The sequence below is a fragment of the Antedon bifida genome, chromosome 6 (genome assembly GCF_963402885.1).
Source record: "Antedon bifida chromosome 6, ecAntBifi1.1, whole genome shotgun sequence".
NCBI classification, from domain to species: Eukaryota; Metazoa; Echinodermata; class Crinoidea; order Comatulida; family Antedonidae; genus Antedon; species Antedon bifida.
In genome coordinates, this window is record NC_136231.1 from 3326660 (window position 1) to 3347410 (window position 20751).

At 39.4% G+C, this 20751-nt stretch overlaps 1 protein-coding gene across 2 annotated transcripts in view; it reads left to right on the forward strand.

Moving 5' to 3' along the window:
* The window catches only part of LOC144845791 (uncharacterized), a 72231-nt gene that overhangs the window by 46968 nt on the left and 4512 nt on the right, over nucleotides 1–20751 (forward strand). For both annotated transcript variants that reach the window (XM_078703225.1, XM_078703226.1), the window contains 4 exons: nucleotides 17339–17540; nucleotides 17905–18077; nucleotides 18185–18325; nucleotides 18570–20658. In XM_078703225.1, coding sequence (XP_078559351.1) covers nucleotides 17339–17540; nucleotides 17905–18077; nucleotides 18185–18325; nucleotides 18570–20658 — 2605 coding nt within the window. The remainder of the gene's footprint in view (nucleotides 1–17338; nucleotides 17541–17904; nucleotides 18078–18184; nucleotides 18326–18569; nucleotides 20659–20751) is intronic.

Below are 20751 nucleotides of genomic sequence, written 5' to 3' on the forward strand. Positions count from 1 at the left end.
TACGGGACAAAAAAGAAGTTCAAAATTTGATAGATTCTGATAGTGTACAGAGAAGTTTTATACTTCGTGTAGAATTGTTGACTATCATTATATTAAATACTTCCTATCATAGTAAAATCTTATTCTCTAGATATTTTAAACTATGACGTCTTTGCATAATATTCTCCTCCACCCAGATAGCAAAATCCTAGAGGAATGTTGACGTAAATCATGCTTCCGTTTATTATTATTATATAATTAGCACTAAACCCAAAATTTGCCACACATCTAATACACGCACTTTCAAGCAACTGACGGCACCTTTTAAACGTTTGAAGACGTGTAATTTACTGTCTCAGGACGCGAGGCCCGTATGCGTACGGGTTGACTTTTTGGTCACTGAATTGCACTTTTTGAGCATTTGATTTTTGACCTATGTAAAAAAAAAAGTGCAATTTTTCGGAAGGCCAAAACATTTCACATAACAATAAAAAAACAATTGCAGAAAGTTACAGTCATAAAAATGTATTTTGCATTTTCCCTAAACTAGTATTAAAAATACCTTATTTAGCCTCAGTCACTTGGGATAGATAACTCTGCTTTTATTCAGCTAAGTGTTAGAATGGCAATATAATAATTCTTTACAGAAAACCAAAATATTAAACAAATAATAGTTTATAAATGTATGTGAATGATTATAGCAAGGCCATATTACCATGTTTTTAAAATTATCCATTTGATTTTAATTAAAACTGAAAACAAAAAGGAATTTATATTCACAATGACAGATGCGCAATGATCATATTTTTTGAATTACTTTGCGAGTCTGCTTGTCCCCTTCCCCGAGTCCTTGGCCTGTCAGGGGGAAGTTATCCATTGCCTAATACTTCAAATTTTATCAATTATGATGTAATGAGAGATACTACTGTTGATATCAGCATTTAAGAAATAACATAAGATAGAAATTCATGTGGTTTTATTTAAAGGACATTATTTAATTTTTATGTATTTATTTAATTGTAAAATACTATATTCTATTTTATTAGAAAATTATTGTAGGCTTTTAGCAGTAATGAGCTAACTTTAATTGAAGAGAAAAAATGTTTGTATCACTATCATAAAAACTTCAATTACTTACTACTTAATACAATTCAATGCAAATCTTTCTTTAGTCTGGAAAAGCTCATTTAATAGATTAAAAGTACTGGTCTCCCAAGAGAGACGGATTTAAGATAAAAAATAAAATAAAAACATTGACAGTAAAAATTTATATAAAAAATATATACATGCCTGTATTCAAGGAATAGGCATATTTACTGGAAATTTCGAATGAGGGACAATATGTTTTGACACAGGAGTAAACCTCTATATAGGAAGGTGTCCCTACAATCAGGGATCCATGTTCCTAAAAATTATCTTACATCATAATTTCGTGCACAATGATCAAAGGATGTAAACAAAAATCAATGTTGGTCATCTCTGCGGTAACTATTGATTCTATAATTCCCTGCTGAGTGGGTCTAAATGCAAAATCATTCTCCTCTGAATAACATTGAAATGTTTTGATGAATATTCTGTGTCATTCAAAATGATTCATCTATTATTTGAAGCACCAGAAGACAATGATGTGGTCCCACCCTCTTGTCATGAATTATGACATATGTGAGACCATCATTCTCATTTAAAATTAGTTTACGAAGATTAACCTTATGTCATCCAAGATGATTCATCTATTGTTGTTGAAAAGTTCCAGCAAAAAAAATGTGTTTTGTTATATGAATAGTTAAGCCCTAGATCCACCCACTTTTTTCTCTACTTCTCATGGCATATCATTAACAAAAGCAAAGTCATGTTTTTTTCCAAGCTAAGATTATCAAATAAGAAGAATGGCGTCGCTAAGTTAATCAAATCATTCATTTTACTTAAGTTTGTAGATGAATAACTCTACCAGCTTATTAAGTTTTTGAAAAACATGTGCTATTAAGAAAGTGTATTATATTTTAGTCACCGCCATTTTTTTTACAAAACAGCACAGCAACAGCTTGTCAGCAATAAGTATGCTCATCTGCCAAAGGGGTTACATGAGTTAAGGCCTACATTTTCGTTGACTAACGATACAGAATGAATAGCTATACAACAGTCAATGTGTTCAACCTCCTCCTTTAGTTTTCTATTATTATATCCATACTCAAATTGACAACACTAGCTGAGATGTGCACCAGAGTTAACACCTTATTCTTCTGAAAGATGCATTATGTTCTTCCAAGTGCACATGAGCCAGTACACTGTTTTACTTATCCAAGAAGACTTGTTCTACCACCAGAGCCTGTGAACCTATTTTATTAGTTTATAGCTACAATTTTTGGGTTATTGTTATCAATAACAGTACGAGAATGACAGAATATTTTGATTCAATGTAACAAATTATACACATCTTCCTTCCCAGAAAATAAAATAAAATAAAATAAAAAATAGCAAATCTTCTTGTGTAAATAGTAATAATAAATTCTTAAATGCCATGTCATTCATTACAGTATACCACACTTAAACTGTTTCAATGAATGTATATCTCCTAATTTGGAAACTTTTTTAACAGTCTTGAAGAAATTAAATAAGCTTTTATAAATATTTCCAGCTGTTAAAATATAAAGCACAAAAACATTTTCACATTTGACCTATTTAAAATGATCATACAAAGTAACATAAATACCAAATAGATTGAATTATTTGGGATATTGTCTTTTTTATTTCGAATTTATTTATAGAGGTTAACCCTTCCACCTGGATGATGCTGTTGGTATCCAGGGGTACTCTAAATTCACGGTTTTTGACTTACCGTTACTGCTTGTGTAAATTGGCCTTGATGATTTTGTTCCTTTATAACACTGTCAACTGGATCAACTAACATATAACTAGGGTAGCTGTTTTTTTTATCAGTTTAAAGTAGTTACATTGTAAAAAAATAATTTAATAATTTATGAAATATTGTATAATTGAATATTGTTAAGCATTGTTGTTGGAGCATTGCTTCCTGTTCATGCATGATATGTGTTATGAATGTAAAAACTATTATTATCAAATTACTTATGACATGCACTCCATTAGAATAGCTGGCTGGAGGCTCACCATATTTTGTTAGTTCCTCTCAAGAGACTACTTTTCCCCTAGGACTTCCACTCCCATAGTAAACTTTATTGCTGGTAATGAGCTTCCCTATGATTTACCATTGAGTCATTGATAATAACACCATCTACCATTGCAGTGAATTTTTATTTGTCGTGTATTCTTTACAGCTGATACTGCTATTAAATAGTCATTGTGGTTTTGAAATTATTATATATTACTCATTAGGCAGGGATAATAAATTAAAACTTACAAATTCATTAGACTTTTTTAATATTCAATTCACTATTAAACTTGTTGGTCATATTACCCCTTTTATCATGGGCATGCTCACTTAAGGATACAAGCCATTATATAAATAAATTTAATGCAATATTTGTTTTCAAATGGTTACGGTTATGGCAAAGAGGTGAAGAAGATCAAAGTAGCTTGTACTTGTTATGTTATAAGGGATCTGCCTATTGATATGGGTTGCTGAATATTGGCCTTGCTGTTGTCTCTTCTCATCAACAGGGTGAATATGCACTCAGCGCCTAGAACAACAACTGATTTAAGAGTCCATCAATTAGGTCAAGAGGCGGTGCAATCGCACATTAATAATAGTAGTATCTTTGTTTTTGTAACTGTAAATCCTGTTCATGTAAAACTGAAATATATACAATACTATATATAGTATAGAAAAACAAAGTAATTTAAATAAATGTATATAAATTAGACCAAAAGGAAGACGGAAAACAACATGGATGGCAAACATCAAAAAGGAAACATGCGGACCTATACACATACTTGCTAAAAATGTACAGAGTGGCAAACACAAGTGAGACACGCAAACGACGGCTAGCGTTTAAGATGATGATGATATAAATTAAATAACCAACAGCCAAAAAAAATGTTTTTATGATCCTTACAGTATTACCATGTAAGGAAACCTTTATCTGAAATTGTTTTTTGTTATATTATTTTCAGCTGTGGGATTTTAGGTTTCCCTAAAATATAGTTTTGAAAAAGAGCAAGTCACCTTAAGATTTAAAAAAAATCGCAATAAAAATAAATTGATTGATGTGCCCGGTGATCTTTCTTTATGTGTTGACATATATTGTACATTTATATGCAATTTCGTGCACACACCTTGACCGAACCAAGTCATTATGGTAATTGCAATGACACAGGCTTTTTCAGTGTTTTCATATTTTTATTTTGATATGATTGCAACTTGTATATATTTTTTCATTTATGTTTTATTTATTTTTTTTTATTTTATATTTTTTTTTATTTTGAATTTCTTCTTTATACTGGACTTCAGTAAAATATTTGTCTCCCAGTGTACCAAGTTTATCATACTCATGTGCAATGTATTTTTACACCAACCAACCAACCAACAAGTGTTCTATGTCCCATCCAAGGGACGGGACAGCAAGTGTATCTTGTCTAAGGAAACAGGTCTCGAACCCATGCCTCTCACATGCTAGTCTGATATCCCTTACCATTATGCCATACTGCTCTGTCTACTAAAGTGAAAAAAAAATTTTGATTTGCAAATAATGTAGACCTGTTAAGCTCTGTCTACACTAACTTTATGTGACAAAAAAATGTGATGTGCCCATATATGGACATGATAATGTCATATCACTACCATATTTGGGCTTACTGTATCACTACCATATTTGTGCATATCACACATTTTTTGTCAAACTAGTTTGATAGTGTAGACAGAGCTTAAGATGTATAATGAAGACAGCGTGGAAATTGCATTAAAACGAGTTACCTTTCTTGACAGTTCCTTGTTTCACTATTATAGCGTATATGCCATAAGAAATACATTACATAGCATGCAATAGGGACTATTTCATTATTAAAGAAAGTTACAGTTTAACTGGAATTTGATGCAATTACTTTACATTTAACCTACATATAGGTCAGGGCATGGTCCCCGAAACATTCACCATTATTAAATAAGAATCTCCTGGGTTCATATCATTTGCTTGTACCAGGCAGTTTCTTCTCAATTTTGTTAAAGCTAGAGAAAAAGGTAATTATATCTTTAAAGAGAAGATGAAACTTCTTAGGAATTTATGTATTAGAAAAAATCTTCTAAATCTGCCAGCTTAAAGTACAACACAGTAGTTTTAATACAAATTTACAGTATATGCTCAATATCAAAAACAAAATGTCTCCATAAATATTTGTGGAAAACATAAGCAGATCTTTGCCGTCAACAACATACATGTAATTACAGTATGTCACTCAGTATAAATAATGATTTAGCTTTCACTGCCCAAATTCGAAGTTTTCTCAATTTGGGCGTGAACATTTTGTGACAGCCCATCATGGAGTGCCCGAAATTGATTGACAGAGTGTGAAATAATATTGATTTTCATAATTAAAATGCAATGTCATTGAGACAAAGAAATATTTTAGCCACAGTAGTATCATTCAGCAATGAGAAACCATTTCTTTTGTAAAACATCCTGACAGTTTTCAGTAGTTGGCTTTAAATGACAGGAGATGTTTCTAACACATGGCAACAATTTCTTGTTTTGCTTGATTTATGTCATTTTTATTAATGTAAATAATTTCTTTTCTATTACTGAATGTGTTGGTCCAGTTTGAAACCCTTGTGGAAAGCTTATAGACCACACATAACAGTGAAGCCTTATACTTCCATGATCTAGATTTGTTATTTGTATCTAACCCATCAATATGAAATATTTATTAATTAATTTATAGTAGTAGTAGTAGTAGTATAGCTAGAACCCCTCCTTTATGATACCATATTAATGGGGACACTTTCCCATGAAATTAACAAGTGGTATGTTTTAATATTACCAACCCTATTCAGAGGACACTTTGATAAGTTCTAAAGGCATCCCCTTAATATGAGTTCAACTAGTTTTTTTATCATCATACATTTATCTCTTTTTGTGTTAATATAAAGATTTCTATTTAATAAATGTATCAAATAATGCAACTGTCAAAAGGTATTATAAATTAAATTGTATGTGAATGTACAGTAAATTATTTTAGTTAAATTTTTTATACTCTAAAATGTCGACATTGATTATCTGAAAGCTCTGTCTACCCTATCAAACTAGTTTGACAACAAAATTGCGATGTGCCAATATATGGTAGTGATATGACATCATTGATAGTGTATACAGAGCTTTAGACAAAATAAAAGTAAACTGTATAATTGAGGGGGCTATAACATAGCAACCCCAGTTTGGCAATTGTTATACACTGCATGCCTACGGCAAAAGCAATCGCATACCAACATGTTTTATCTAAGTGGTAATACATTTACAATTATTATTTGTGAAGTGATGATGGTAGAATGATGGTGGTCATAGAATCATATTGCACGCCTGAAGACAGGCAAACCGTGGTCACCAAATCCAGCGCATACCAACATGTTTATAAGAGTTTTCAGTCATCATTTTAATAATAGTTATTAATATTGCCTCTTTCATGTGCCAGTGACACCTGTCAGACATTAAGAACAACAATATTATTGGCTGCCGTAAATTGTACAAATTGAACAAGGACGTCGCCTATGGTTGTCTATTACGTGACTAGCTTACCTGGATGAACCGACATAGGCCTTTTCCCCTTCAAGGGGAGAACATAACCGAAAAGTAACATTTTATTCATGAACTCCCCTCCAAGACAGTGGTATCGCCCATGCGCCACGCCCTCAGGTGGGCGGCAACGCCCATGCATACCTCACCATTTCTTTTCGAGACGTCGAAACGTTAACACGTTCCGACAACAGAGGAGAACAATAGAACCTATTGTGTTTGGACATACTTATAGTATTGTGCGAGACTGAGCCTAGCTCTGCCGTTGGAGTGGATTATACACGAAAGATCTGTTTTGTTGTGTGAGCAGCTACTGCTAGAAGCTAAAGCAACGCTACTCACGTTAAACATATCTGCCAACGAAGCTAAGTATCATAGTTTCGGCCGTTATCCGTGGGATTTCGGTCTGGTTTTTGTGTGCTAACTGAACATCGCTAGCCAAGACCCGGTGCCGGGTTTCCTTGGCCGATTGTTGTGGGCTATACGTGTGCTAGTCACCATGCCCAAGATGGCTTGTGTTGCGTGCGGGGGGCCTCGTGCCACGATAAAGTGGGATAAACATACGAAATGTTTATCCTGTAGGGATTGCAGCCAAGCCGATCCGTGTGAAGTGTGTGTCAGGTGGCCTCCGGCGCGATTCGCCGCTCTTCCAGCACGCGCTGAGAAGACCTCGCCTATACCTGAGTCTTCCGCGGAGGCTCCGCCGTTGCCCCCGATCCCGGTAATTCCGCCGCCGATCCCGGTAATTCCACCGCCAATCCCGGTAATTCCGCCGCCGATTCCAACTGTTACACCGCCGTATGTTGGTCAAAATACGTCAGGTCAAGCTCCTGCGGAGCAACAATTCGACTTGTCTCCCGCCTTTCTACAGGCGGTCGCGGCGGCCGTACGGGCGCTGCCTAAGGATGGCCCTCCGCCGGTGCCATACATGCAGCCACCTCCGACTGTCCTTCTTCCCACGCCGGAACCTGAGGACGTTGACATGGAGGACGATGAGGCACTTGTGTCTTTCTCTGATTGCGACGACAGTGCGGGGGCACCCGGGCTCCAAACGTTGGTAAACCGTGTAGTACCGGCGGTGCTATCTTACCTCGGGGTAGACTACGCGTACAAGGAGGCTACGCCGCTTCCGGAGTACAAGCGCTTCACGACGTTCGGGGTACGCACTCCAGTGCGTCACGCGCGAACGAGCCCAATCGTTCCACTCGAGCCTGAACTGCTAGAACGATTGGAGAGCGTGGCCCGGGAACCGCCGCGACGGCCCGCGCCGGCCGAGTTTGCTACGGTATTCCCGGTCCCGCCGGCGCACTTTGAAGAAGTGCTTCGCTCCCCACCTATCCCGGATGCCGCGAAGGGGAGAGCGCGGGAGGACCAGGGTCTGGAATCGACTAGAACTGTTTTCCTTGACCCCACGGCTGCTAAAACCGAGGAGGCCCTCACTGCTTGTGATAAGGCAGCGCGTGAAACACTCCGCGTGCTCTCGATGGCGGGATACCTGCTCTCATTCTTGGCAGACCCGGAGCGGCCAAAAGAACTTGATCCGGGCGTGATCACGCTACTGCAGCAGATCACGGGACTTGCAGCCGACCAGCAAGCGTCAGTCGCATTAACAGCCAATGCCGCACGCCGAGTTAATTTGCTGCAAGCGACGGATATCGCGCCCGGCCATCATAAACGCTTTACTACCGTTGAGTCGTTTCGGTCTACGGACCTATTCTTTGGCACGTTCTCCCAGCGGGAGGATAAATGGGCGCGCGAACGAGAGGTTCGTAGGGAAACGCGCGCGCGCTTCCCTCAGAAGCGTGTTGCTTCTCAATCACGATCTCAAAGGGGCCCCCCGCGGGGGCCACCTCCGCCACCTCTCCAGCCGGCTCCGGTGCGTCCCACGCATCAACATGTACCACCTCAACCTGCTGCGCAGGCCACAGGTGCGTCTTCTTCACAGCCCTTTCGCGCTAACCCCACCCGCGGTGGGGCATCGAGGGGCCGTCGTCGCGATCGACGACGATACGCGCGGCGTCGATGATGCAAGGGGACGGTCCACTCCCAGCGGGGGGAGTGGACGGTCCACTCCCAGCGGGGGGAGTGGACGAGTGGGGGGTCGCCTCCGCGAGTTCGGAGGGGCGTGGGACTCACTCCTACAAGCGGACAGTTGGGTCTGCGCGACCGTACAGGAGGGCTACCGTATCGAATTTACAGCAACCCCGGTGCCGGGGACGATAAGCCACACTCGGATCCCGAGCGATCCACAGATGCGCGGCGCCCTCCTGGACGGCGTTTCCGACCTTTTACGCAAGGGCGCGGTCGTTCCGGTCGACGCTCGACACGCCCCACCAGGACACGAGTCTACGATGTTCCTGGCTCGCAAATCCTCCGGCGGATGGCGACCGATACTAAATCTCAAGAGTCTCAACAAGCGCTACATCCGACCAGCCAGATTCAGAATGGAGACGCTCTCCACGATTCTGCTTGGCCTGCGACGAGGAGACTGGGCAGCCTCAATAGATCTCAAGGATGCGTACTTCCATGTACCCATCTTCGAGGCCGATCAGCGGTGGCTGCGCTTCCGCATAAGCAACCAAATTTACCAATTCGTAGCACTCCCGTTCGGGCTGTCGACAGCCCCACGGGTCTTTACGCGTGTCGTTCGGGCGCTGGCAGCGTTCCTGCATCGACACGGTATCCGTATACACATGTACTTAGACGATTGGTTGGTTGTGGCCCAGTCACGAGATCAGTTGCTGCGCAACATAGATTTCGTCCTCGACGCCACGGAACGAGTAGGTTTCTTAATCAATCGGGACAAGTCGTGCCTGCTCCCGACTCAGTACCCGCAATACCTTGGAGCCCGGATCAATCTGAACACATGCGTGGCTCACCCGACCGCAGCGCGAGTGGTCTCGGCGCAGGCAGCTCTGGCCGGTCTGCTCGCGAGTTCGGCTCCAACGGTATTCGACTGGCTCAGGACTCTGGGCTTCCTCGCCAGCTTCGTCGACCTACTCCCATTCTGCCGTCTCAGAATGAGACCGTTGCAGATCCATCTGCTAGCGTTTTATCGACCCGCGTCAGACTCTATCGACAAAGTGGTGCCGGTGTCCCCATTCGTGGCGACACACATTCGTTGGTGGCTAAACACAAAAACTCTCACTGCCGGCCGGTCGTTCGTCAGGTCCACGCCAGACATACGAATTACTACCGATGCCTCCGAAACCGGATGGGGAGGACACTCGGAGACGCAGCACGCTTCCGGCCTCTGGTCTCACAGCGAGGCCCGTCACCACATCAACATTCTGGAGCTATGGGCGGTGCAGCGCACGCTAAAAGCTCTCAAAGCGTCAGTGCAGGGCCGTCATGTGCTCATTCGGTCCGACAGTACCACCGTCGTGGCCTACATAAACAGAGAGGGCGGCACGCGCTCGCCAACACTCTGCTGCCATACGTGGACATTAATTCATTGGTGCATCGCGCACAAAATAACATTAACAGCAGCCCATATAGCGGGCCGGCTAAACACAGTAGCGGACGCGCTATCAAGGCCTCTGCTTTGCCCGACGGAATGGCAACTCTCGCCGCGTATAGCCACCCTCATCTTCCACCACTTCGGGCGGCCGCTCGTAGACCTTTTTGCGACAGCGCGGAACACTCAGCTTCCGACCTACTGCAGCCGGTTCCAGGAAGCCCAAGCGTGGCAGATGGACGCCCTGTCCATCTCGTGGGACGGTCTCTGGGCGTATGCGTTCCCACCGATCTCTCTCCTCCCGCTCGTGTTGTCGCATGTTCATCGCCATCACTGCCGGGTGCTCCTAGTGGCTCCATACTGGACGCGCCAGTCATGGTTCCCACTCCTCTACAGCTTACTGTACGACCACCCCCTGCAACTACCGGTCCGTGCGGACCTTCTATCGCAGGGCAGAGCACATCTCTCACTAACAAACATCCGATCCCTGCGCCTGACTGCCTGGCCATTGTCAGGGATCGCCTCCGAGAGTCTGGCATACCAGATGGCCCGGCCGCCCTGGCGGCCAAGTCCCGACGAGAATCGACGCTAACAGTGTACAATAGCCGTCTGAAGCACTTCTTCCGGTGGTGCGCCGAGAAGAACACGGACCCCAGGACTGCGTCTCTGGGTCTTATCTGTGACTTTCTTTTTTACCTGTTCAATTCAGGGTTGCAACCCCGCACGATTGCAGGTTACCGGTCGGCCATCGCGGCCATATTGCCGGCGCTTCCCGACGGTTCGACGATCTCTAACTCTTCTGTCATCACGCACCTCTTGCGAGGCATGCATCATGAGCGTCCTCCTTCGTCGGTTCTCCTCCCGCGCTGGGACATCAACGTCGTACTCTCTGCACTCACCCGCGCCCCCTTCGAACCATTACATAATGCCTCTCTTTATAATCTCACCCTCAAAACGGCGTTCCTGGTTGCAGCGTCATCCTGTCGACGCCGGGGTGAGTTGCATGCTCTATCGCTAGAGCCCGGCCATATTAGGTTCGAACGCGGTGGCGTGCGGCTAACTTTTCGCAGGGGGTTTCTAGCAAAATCGCAGACGTTGCATCACTCGCCGCCCGCGATCTTCATCCCCACCATAGCTGCCTCTTCTTCTGTCCGCGAGGACAAACTCTGGTGCCCGGTGCGGGCCTTAAAGTTTTACGTCCATCGGACCAAGGACGTACGAGAAAAGCTCTCTCACCTCTTCTGCGTCACAGTCCCGCCATTCGGTCCGGCATCAAAGGCCACCATAGCTAGGTGGATCATCGCCGCGATCCAGGCAGGCTACTCGGCGTCTCAAACACCTCCACCTGCACACATGCATCAGGTACGGGGTATGGCTGCGTCATGGGCCCTGTTCTCGGGTGTTCCGCTAGCAGACGTACTACAAGCAGCATGGTGGCGATCGCACACAACGTTCACAGCTTTCTACCTCCAAGACCTCGCTCAAAACATGGCACCAGTAGCACACGCTGTGCTGAAGCCACAGTAAACAGGTATGTTGATCAAATTACCTCTTCTTGTCAGCCCACCACCGACTAGATGCCTAGTCCGGTGCTATTCTGGCCTATGTCGGTTCATCCAGGTAAGCTAGTCACGTAATAGACTACACAAACCAAGAGTGGTGTTGGTAGTCTATGAGTGATAGCTTACCTGGATGAACAACCCTCCCTCCTCCCCACTTGACAAGCGTCTCGTGGAATGGTGAGGTATGCATGGGCGTTGCCGCCCACCTGAGGGCGTGGCGCATGGGCGATACCACTGTCTTGGAGGGGAGTTCATGAATAAAATGTTACTTTTCGGTTATGTTCTCCCCTTGAAGGGGAAAAGGCCTATGTCGGTTCATCCAGGTAAGCTATCACTCATAGACTACCAACACCACTCTTGGTTTGTGTATTTTAGAATCTTACTTAAATAAATGTGACTTTTAGAATGTTATGTTGACAGAAAGTACATACTCAATATGTTTACATTTGGACTTCTCACAATGTGAACCTGATATTAGTAGTGTCTTAATTAAGACATTTTTTGTCTACATCATAGATCATAAATGCAATGTTCTTCTATCAAGTGTAATACTCTACATTATATGATGAATTTTGCACTAAAAGACCAATAAAACACATTAAATGCTTGCAATACAAATTCACCTATGTATTAGGTTATATTTTGCTTTAAGACGTATTTTCCCTCAAAGGGCCTCTTAAAAGTGCTTAGGGGCCGTTACCCCTTGCATTACGCACTGCACTGATCACATGTGAACTATTCTGTAATACTGCATAATGGTATATATCCACCATCAAGTCTTAATTAAGTAAAGTCGTCATCTTTTTCTGTATCCTTCATTTACTTCCTATGTTTTATTATGTCCTTGTGTGTTTAGCTTTATTGGTTCTTGGTCTCTGTTCTCATTCTGCATCCTATTAATGTTAATGGATGCTATTTGTTGACAGCTACAGTACTTAACTTTGGTTAAAAGTAAGTTTACAATTAAAAGTGTTTTCAGCATCACCAAGTAATGACCCAACAAATGGAAAAGTTTAACAAGTGTGCTGAAAGGAAACGAACATTGTGTTCTATCTTACATCGACATAAATGAATTGAATAAATAAAATATTAAAATTGTTTTTTTATCGATAACTACTTGAAATTTGTTTTCAGATTATTAAACCTCTCTGCAACCTGAATATAAGTACATATAAAAAATTGATGAACACCTGAAAAGGAAATTTTATTTTATTTTATTCAATCAAAACCAACAGCGATAATTACCGCCACTATTCAGGTTTGAAACATAAAACAATACAACATCAAAAACAGTTAAAAACAATAAAATCACCATTAATGTAGCTTAAGTATGAACAGCGTTGGTGAGCATCCCATGGTTTGAAAGAGGCGCAGGATTGGTGAGTGCATGGTTTAAGATGAAAGAGATGGAGTTATATGAAGTTATATACAGCTATTATTATATGTACAAAAAAAAGCATGTGTTTTTTCAAATATTTCTTGTTTTGGACTTTTTTAGTTTATTTTGTAGACACTACAAATGGCAATCATCAATTATTTAAACAGGATATAAAGTATTGAATTGAACTTCTTTAGTATAATATGCTATGCATCCTACATACTGCATAACTCAAGTTGTAAACAAATCCGGCTATTTATTAAGCTTCAATGCCATTCCATAATTTTTCTAAAGTACCATCTAAACTTTCCTGGTATTTGTCCAAAAATTCAATTCAATTAAGAATCGCAGCCAAACGTTAATGGAGCGAACATGTTCAGCGTACAGTGTGTCCGCTGCCTAGTGTTTTTTTTTTGCCATGCAGTGTTTCATACTCTGCAGTGCTAAAAAAATATTTATTTAGGGTATAAAGCCAAGTTTAACCCTGTCAATGTGTTTTGAAGTGGAGCATATAATTTTTTATTTTATTTCATCATCCTACAGTGGATGTACAAGCAAAAAAATAACAAGACAACATAGATATTACTGACATTATGTTATAATATTATTATATATCTATATAATTTTCTTAATTAAATAATATTAATATTACCTAAACTACCATATAATTTTAATCTGGGGGATTCGAACCATAATCACTCTGGCTAGGCAATCATATTGCTAGACCTCTGGAGGTTGTGGGTTCAAGTCCCATCCGAGAATTACTTGGTAAGTTCAGTATAATTTAATACTATGGCAAACTATCTAACTTATCTCTCTGACACAAAAGCTACTAAAGTAATTTAAATGATCATAATTAGCATTTTAATAAAGGACCTTAATTATAAAACATTTATCTCTTTATTTTTTTTTTTGTGGGGATGGGGTTGGTTGAAAAAATCTTTTGAGAATTATCAATATAGTAGGTCAACAACCGTGTTATGATAGCGAGCCAAGAGCTCCGTCCCCTGTTGTTTTCTCCCCTGGGGAATGCCCTTGTAATGACAAATTATAAGGGGGTGAGGATTTCCTGTTTGTTTATAAAGATCCTCTTGGAAACCATCCACAGTCGCGATGTTTCATGCTAAAATAGGAAAAAAAGGTGATATAGTGTCGCTACGATTTCCCAGACGATGCAGTATTTAAGACCCATGGGTCTGTGACGGAATTAAATTACTAATTGATTAATTGTATTTTGCTTTTACAGTCAGGGAGTATTGTAGATGGGTTTTAAAAAGCTTTGCTAGGTTAAGAAATGCTTTATCAAGCTGAGAAAAATCGATATCATAACATCATCGATGAAATGTCGATTCAACTTAATATTGGTAAAATGATAAAGAATTTGGAACACATGGAGTTTCATCCACATAATACTTTACAGAAAAAATTAAAAAGTCTAATGGTGAACAACAACATAAGAAAGACAATAATTGTAGAGGCATGGGGTAGTTTTTATTTTAAGAGGACTGATATTAAAGGTTTCTCATTAAATTTAAATAAACAATAACATAAACAACAATAATTATACTACAATAACTAAAATAAAACAATGCAAAATTATTATACTAAACAACATTCAGATTATATAATCATTATTTAAAATACAGCATCTCTAAATTTATATTGAACCAAATGAGCAATAACATTGCCCTTAAAACACTTTTGAATTACCTTGAGCAACTAAAACTTACAGGTGACACCATTTGATTTTGATACCAAGTGATTAAAAGTGAACAAAAAGAGATTACAATAATTACAGTGTGGATATATTTCAATAACACACATCATTATGTTTGTATTTATATCGAGTGGTTTCATGATTGAATCTTGGAACAGCCTGTAGCGGTATTTACTGGTGATCCTGTTTGTCTGTTAATGGTTTACTGAAATCCAAACTACTTTGCTTGTATTGAATATCTGTCCACCATGAACAACTGGCCCAGATTTAAATACAATATGTATCATACGTTTTTAGACCACACATGTTCACTTCTTTCCTAATGGAAAGGGGCGAGATCAAGTTAAGGTGAAAAGTTAAAACTTTACTGATATTTTCTTTAAATTGTTTATGATAATCAGTAATCTAGGTCACTCTGAAATAAAAGATGATTTCAATAATTTTAAAGTACAAAAATGTAAAATGTATTATTACTGGTCCTCAAGTTTAACTGGAAACTGAGGAAATTCGGATTAGGCCCTCCACGTACCTACGGCAGCCAGCAGTGCAGCGCCTACCAGATCAGCACACCGGGAGACGATCCCCTACTCTTTTCGAATAATGTACCAAGTTCTTTAACGTGCACTGTTAAGTACAAGGGACCAACGGCTTTACATCCCATCCGAAGGACGAGGCAATGAGAGTAAAGCATCTTGCCTAAGGATGCAATTAGTATGGTACAGATAACCTCGAACCCATGCCTATCACATGCTAGTCCGATATTACCATTACACCATGACTCTCTGGTGTATATACAGCACCCGCCGCTATTTCTAGACGGTCTCCCATCCAGAACGCAACCGGGCCCAACGTTGCTTAACTTCGGTGATCTGACGAGAACCGGTGTTTCAATGCAGTATGGTCAATCATGACTTGCAGTAGAATTTTAAAAAGTGGGTTGCCTTGTGTAGTCAAGGTTTGAGGTAGTTTTTAAAGAACAAATCACAGCTGTCGTCACAGATGTTGTGTTTAAGTTTTTAGTAGCTAGACAGAAAATTAACTTTAAAATGTCCACACAATTTGTTTGTGTCTCATAATGATGTTGTTGGTTTTAACAGTGATTTGCCTGAGACAGTCAGATATCCACTTTGTATGATAATAATTTGATGGGCACTGCCACTTTGTTACTAAACGTACCTTGTTTGTTTTTCGTGATATGTTAATGATGTCACAAATGGAGTTATCTTTAATATAGACTGAAATATTAAATTGCACGCCCTCTGTTGCTCTCTTCATTTTTCCAAGAATTTCGCCCAGTTTTATTTTGTCAGTTACCTATGATGATTTTTGGTAAATATTTTGTTACTTTCCTTTTATTTAATTTTTTTGCATAAAAAAATATAAATATTAAAAGAATATTTTTGCCATTTAAAATGTCATTATCACTGGATAATTTACTGAAAATAAGGCTAAATAGCACATGATTACTGTTGAATAGTTTAATATCTGTGTTGATCAGGTAGCAAAACTAAGTGATTCAAGTCCAACAAGGTACCTCAATGATGATGAAATGTGTAAAGGATATAATTAATGTAATTCATCTGCCATTCTCTTAGAAACAATATGGTGGTGCTCAGAAAGTTATCAAAGTTATCTCACATTGCAGGATTAGTTAATTAAGATTACTAGAAACCTACCTCAACAATTCTTCACCTGTTAACATTAACAATGACTTGACATTTATTGCATTATAATGTTGCCTAGGGATTGTCACTTACCATTTGGTGTTGATGTGACATCATGAGTGTAATGTCACTATGGATTATGTGATAATGCATATAACATGTTTTAACATTGTAGTGCATTGATTGAAATATTCTCTTCCCAGGTATCAAAAAGGTTTTTTTAAAGGTCATAATTAGGTGAGGGCTTTCGATGTGTTTTACCAGGGGCGAGTGAAATTACATTGTAATTGAAATTCCATCTTTTCTCTTTTTTTACAAAGCTATTTAGAAATAGAAATAAGTGACACATTTTTGACAATAGTACATATAATAGTATAATAGTATAATAATACAAAATAGTATAACTGCACATATCCACCAAAATGCTCAAGGTGCTTGTGGAAAACCAAGGGAAAACTAATCCGTAAACCTAAAAAAATAGACAAAAAACTCACATAAAGTTGCATTCCTTTTACCAGCAATTTAAAATGCATATATCATCTTTAATATTCAGCTAGTTAGTTATAGATATATAAAACAATAATTATGCTAAGTTTCTTGCTAAAGGCCAATTTACACAGACGAGCGGTAACGGTAATAACAATATATTATCTATGTTTAAATTCCTTGACCATTTACACACAACACGGAGTGGACGGGCAGTTTCCGCTCAGGATAGATACAGTTTTTATGTGGGACAAGCTTTACAAAGAAACAAGATTTCCCATTGTCATAGGCCTTCATGTTACTGTATATTTTTTTGTTTTTCGCTCTTTAAAATGATTGCTTTATTTTGTAAGGATATTGTATTGGTAAATAATCTTTAATAAATTTCTATTTATAGAAAGTTGGATGTGATGGTGTTCTTAGTTCTGGTCTTGAATATGACAAATGCGGTGTATGTGACGGCCACAATACAGCTTGTGAAGTTCACACAGGAACGTTTAATAAAGTTACAATGTCCGTGGGTTATAATGATATAGTCACCATACCTGTAGGAGCTATGTACATAAATATAACAGCTGCTAAGAGCATGAATTACCTTGGTAAGTTACAATAACATTTTTCATTGTCCAAAAAAATTGTATATTTAACACCATTTTCAACTAGAATATAATGGGTTTTTTTTACACACTTAAATAGCTTAAATATAAAAAAATATTCTTTTATTTAATTAATGTAATGGCATTATTGTCACAGGAGCACTTGTGTAAAAATGTATCAAATTTAAGCAAAAATAAATAAAAATATAAACAGCTGTAAAATTATTGTATACAATTCATTTCATTGATTTTGTTAAAAGATTTAATGAGGTTGAGATAGTAAAAAAGAGGCCACGCACTTCTATGCATTTGGAAAAAAACGCTAATTTTTTATCTTATTAATTCTCATTTGTATTTATTTTTTCAGCACTAGCAGACACAAATGGTGAAACCTACATCAATGGTAACTGGCATATAGATACAAACGGTAACTACCCAGCTGCAGGCACAATGTTCCAATACAAGAGAGCATCTGTTACAGCTGGATCTGGACAACAACTTATAGCAGAAGGTCCTACTGATAAAGATCTTATAGTTCAGGTAGGTAGAATATAGAAAGTATTATACAAGAACTATACTAGAATCTTTGCTCGCATGCATCATACTATAGATAAATACTTATTATAGTCTATCTTCTACTTTTTCAGCTGATATTTCAAAAAACTAATCCTGGAGTTGAATATGAATATGTTATTCCAACTGAAACTCTACCTACTACTGTCAAGCCAACAACAACCACTGAAACTGATGCTCCTCTAACAACTTCTCTGCCAAAAAATAAACATGAGGTAACTGTATTTCATTTAGGCTCTTATTAGTTATTATAGAATAATAATTCTTTGTTTCAAATGTTTTCATTGTTGCTTACTGTATAGTGTAAGTTAAGCCAATGATTAATAAGACACCTGCATTGCATATTTCTGTGTAAAATATTATCACATAGACTCACAAATCACAAACTACTTTTTTTTATTAGATTATTTATACCTTAATTAAAAATTATAATTGTGTATATCTGTCATTCTTTTACAGGAAATAGACAGTAACCCTAGTAGAACAACTTCTACAAACCAACAGAATTCTAGATCACATAAAAAAAAGAAAGGCAACAGAAAAGGACAGCAACCAAGAACATCTACAGGGTCACCGGCAGTGGCATCACCTGTAAAGCCAAAAAATAATAAACAAAAACAGGATGATATTGGATTAACATCTCCTGTTTTACCTCCTAACCTTGGACCCAATGCAAGAACTCCAATAGACAGTGGTGGTTTATGGCCAAATGGTAACAAACCAAAAATAAACACGCAGACAAGCAATACCCCTGTTCCTGATGCACAAAAGGTGACTGAAATGCCAGATTCTACTACAGAACAAACTACACAGGAATCAAACAGAAGACATCATCACTTTTCTAATGATGACACACCAATTGATGTACAGGCTGAAGAAAGCAAAGCAGCAGCAGCTGTGCTTTCAGAAAATACCAAAACAATTGATGAAACAAAGACTGTGCAAGAAATTGTGCCATCACCTTCTGGTGTTGTTGAGTCTGGAAGTTCACAACAGGAAGTAGATAAAACAAAAGATAAAAATATTGATCCTCCATTTGTTGATTATAGTGAAACTACACCCAAACCAATCAAAGCTGATGATGCATCAGCAAATGGTGATGCTTCTCCAACTGTAGGATCTAAGATCACACCAAAGAATACATATAAATCGGAAAAAGTATCAACAACTGAGAAAACATTTTTTAATAGAAAGACATCAACATCTGAAAGACCATCTCGAAACTCAGATAGATTGGCATCAGAAAGAATTCCACCTAGTACTCTGGAAGATAGACTTGGTAGCAATGGAAATAATCCAGAGGAAGCTGAACCCTCGCCTGCCACACCTGATCACAATGCATTAAATATTGCAGATTCTAACAGTAAAGAATCTTCACATGGTACTAGCCGTTCTTCAGGAAATCCATATTATCCTAATCATGAAGACTCACTTCCTTCTGGATTGTTACCAAATGGTAAACCAAAGGTGATTAATCCTTACAAACCAGGATTCATGATTCCAAATACTCAGGCACGTGATGGTAATCCGTATAGGTCTGGAAATGGACAAACAGATGCTCTATCTGAAGAGAATCCTCAAAGAATTCCAGAAACACAGGGTTACCAACAGAATGGTGGATATCCTCAAAGCAGTGGCTATCAACCAAATGGCGGTCGTCCACAAAATAGTGGTTATCAACCAAATGGTGGTTACCAGCAAAATGGCGGTACTCAAACAGGTGGCTATCAACAGAATGGTGGTTACCGACCTAATCCTAATAGTGGATTTCCACAAAGTGGCAGTACTCAAAATGGTGGCTATCAACCGAATGGTGGTTACCGACCTAATCCTAAAGTTGGATTTCCACAAAGTGGCAGTACTCAAAATGGTGGCTATCAACCGAATGGTGGTTACCGACCTAATCCTAATGGTGGATTTCCACAAAGTGGCAGTACTCACAATGGTGGCTATCAACAGAATGGTGGTTACCGACCTAATCCTAATGGTGGTATTCCACAAAGTGGCAGTACTCAAAATGGTGGTTACCAAACAAGTGGTTCTCAAAATGGTTACCAACCAAATGGTGGTTCACAAATTGGTGGTTACCAACCAAATGGTAGATTTCCACAAAATGGTGGTTACCAACCAAGTGGTGGTGGTTCTCAAAATGGTTATCAACCAAATGGTGGTGGTTCTCAAAATGGTTATCAACCAAATGGTGGTGGTTCTCGAAATGGTTATCAACCAAATAGTGGTGGTTCTCAAAATGGTTACCAACCAAATGTTGGTTCTCAGCAAGGGGGTGGACGGTACAACCATAACCCATCAAATACTGATGCTGGAAGTGGATTACCTTATGGAGGCTCACCAAATGGTGGAGCATTCCCAAGTAGCAACCGCGGACCGTCAACTGACGATACCACAACTGGCAGTCCTGATGGTGAACAAGAGCGGCAAGAAATGCCAGTTGTGAATCCATTAAAAACTGGAAATGTTGGAACTGAGGATGCCACTTATCTTTGGCAAGAGGTCGGCCTTTCAGATTGTTCTGTCACTTGTGCAGGGGGTAAGGACTCTTTTATTTATGCATACAAAGGACATCAATGATTGTTATACCCCTGTGTTTGGATAAACCTAGTGCTATATTAACAACTACTAG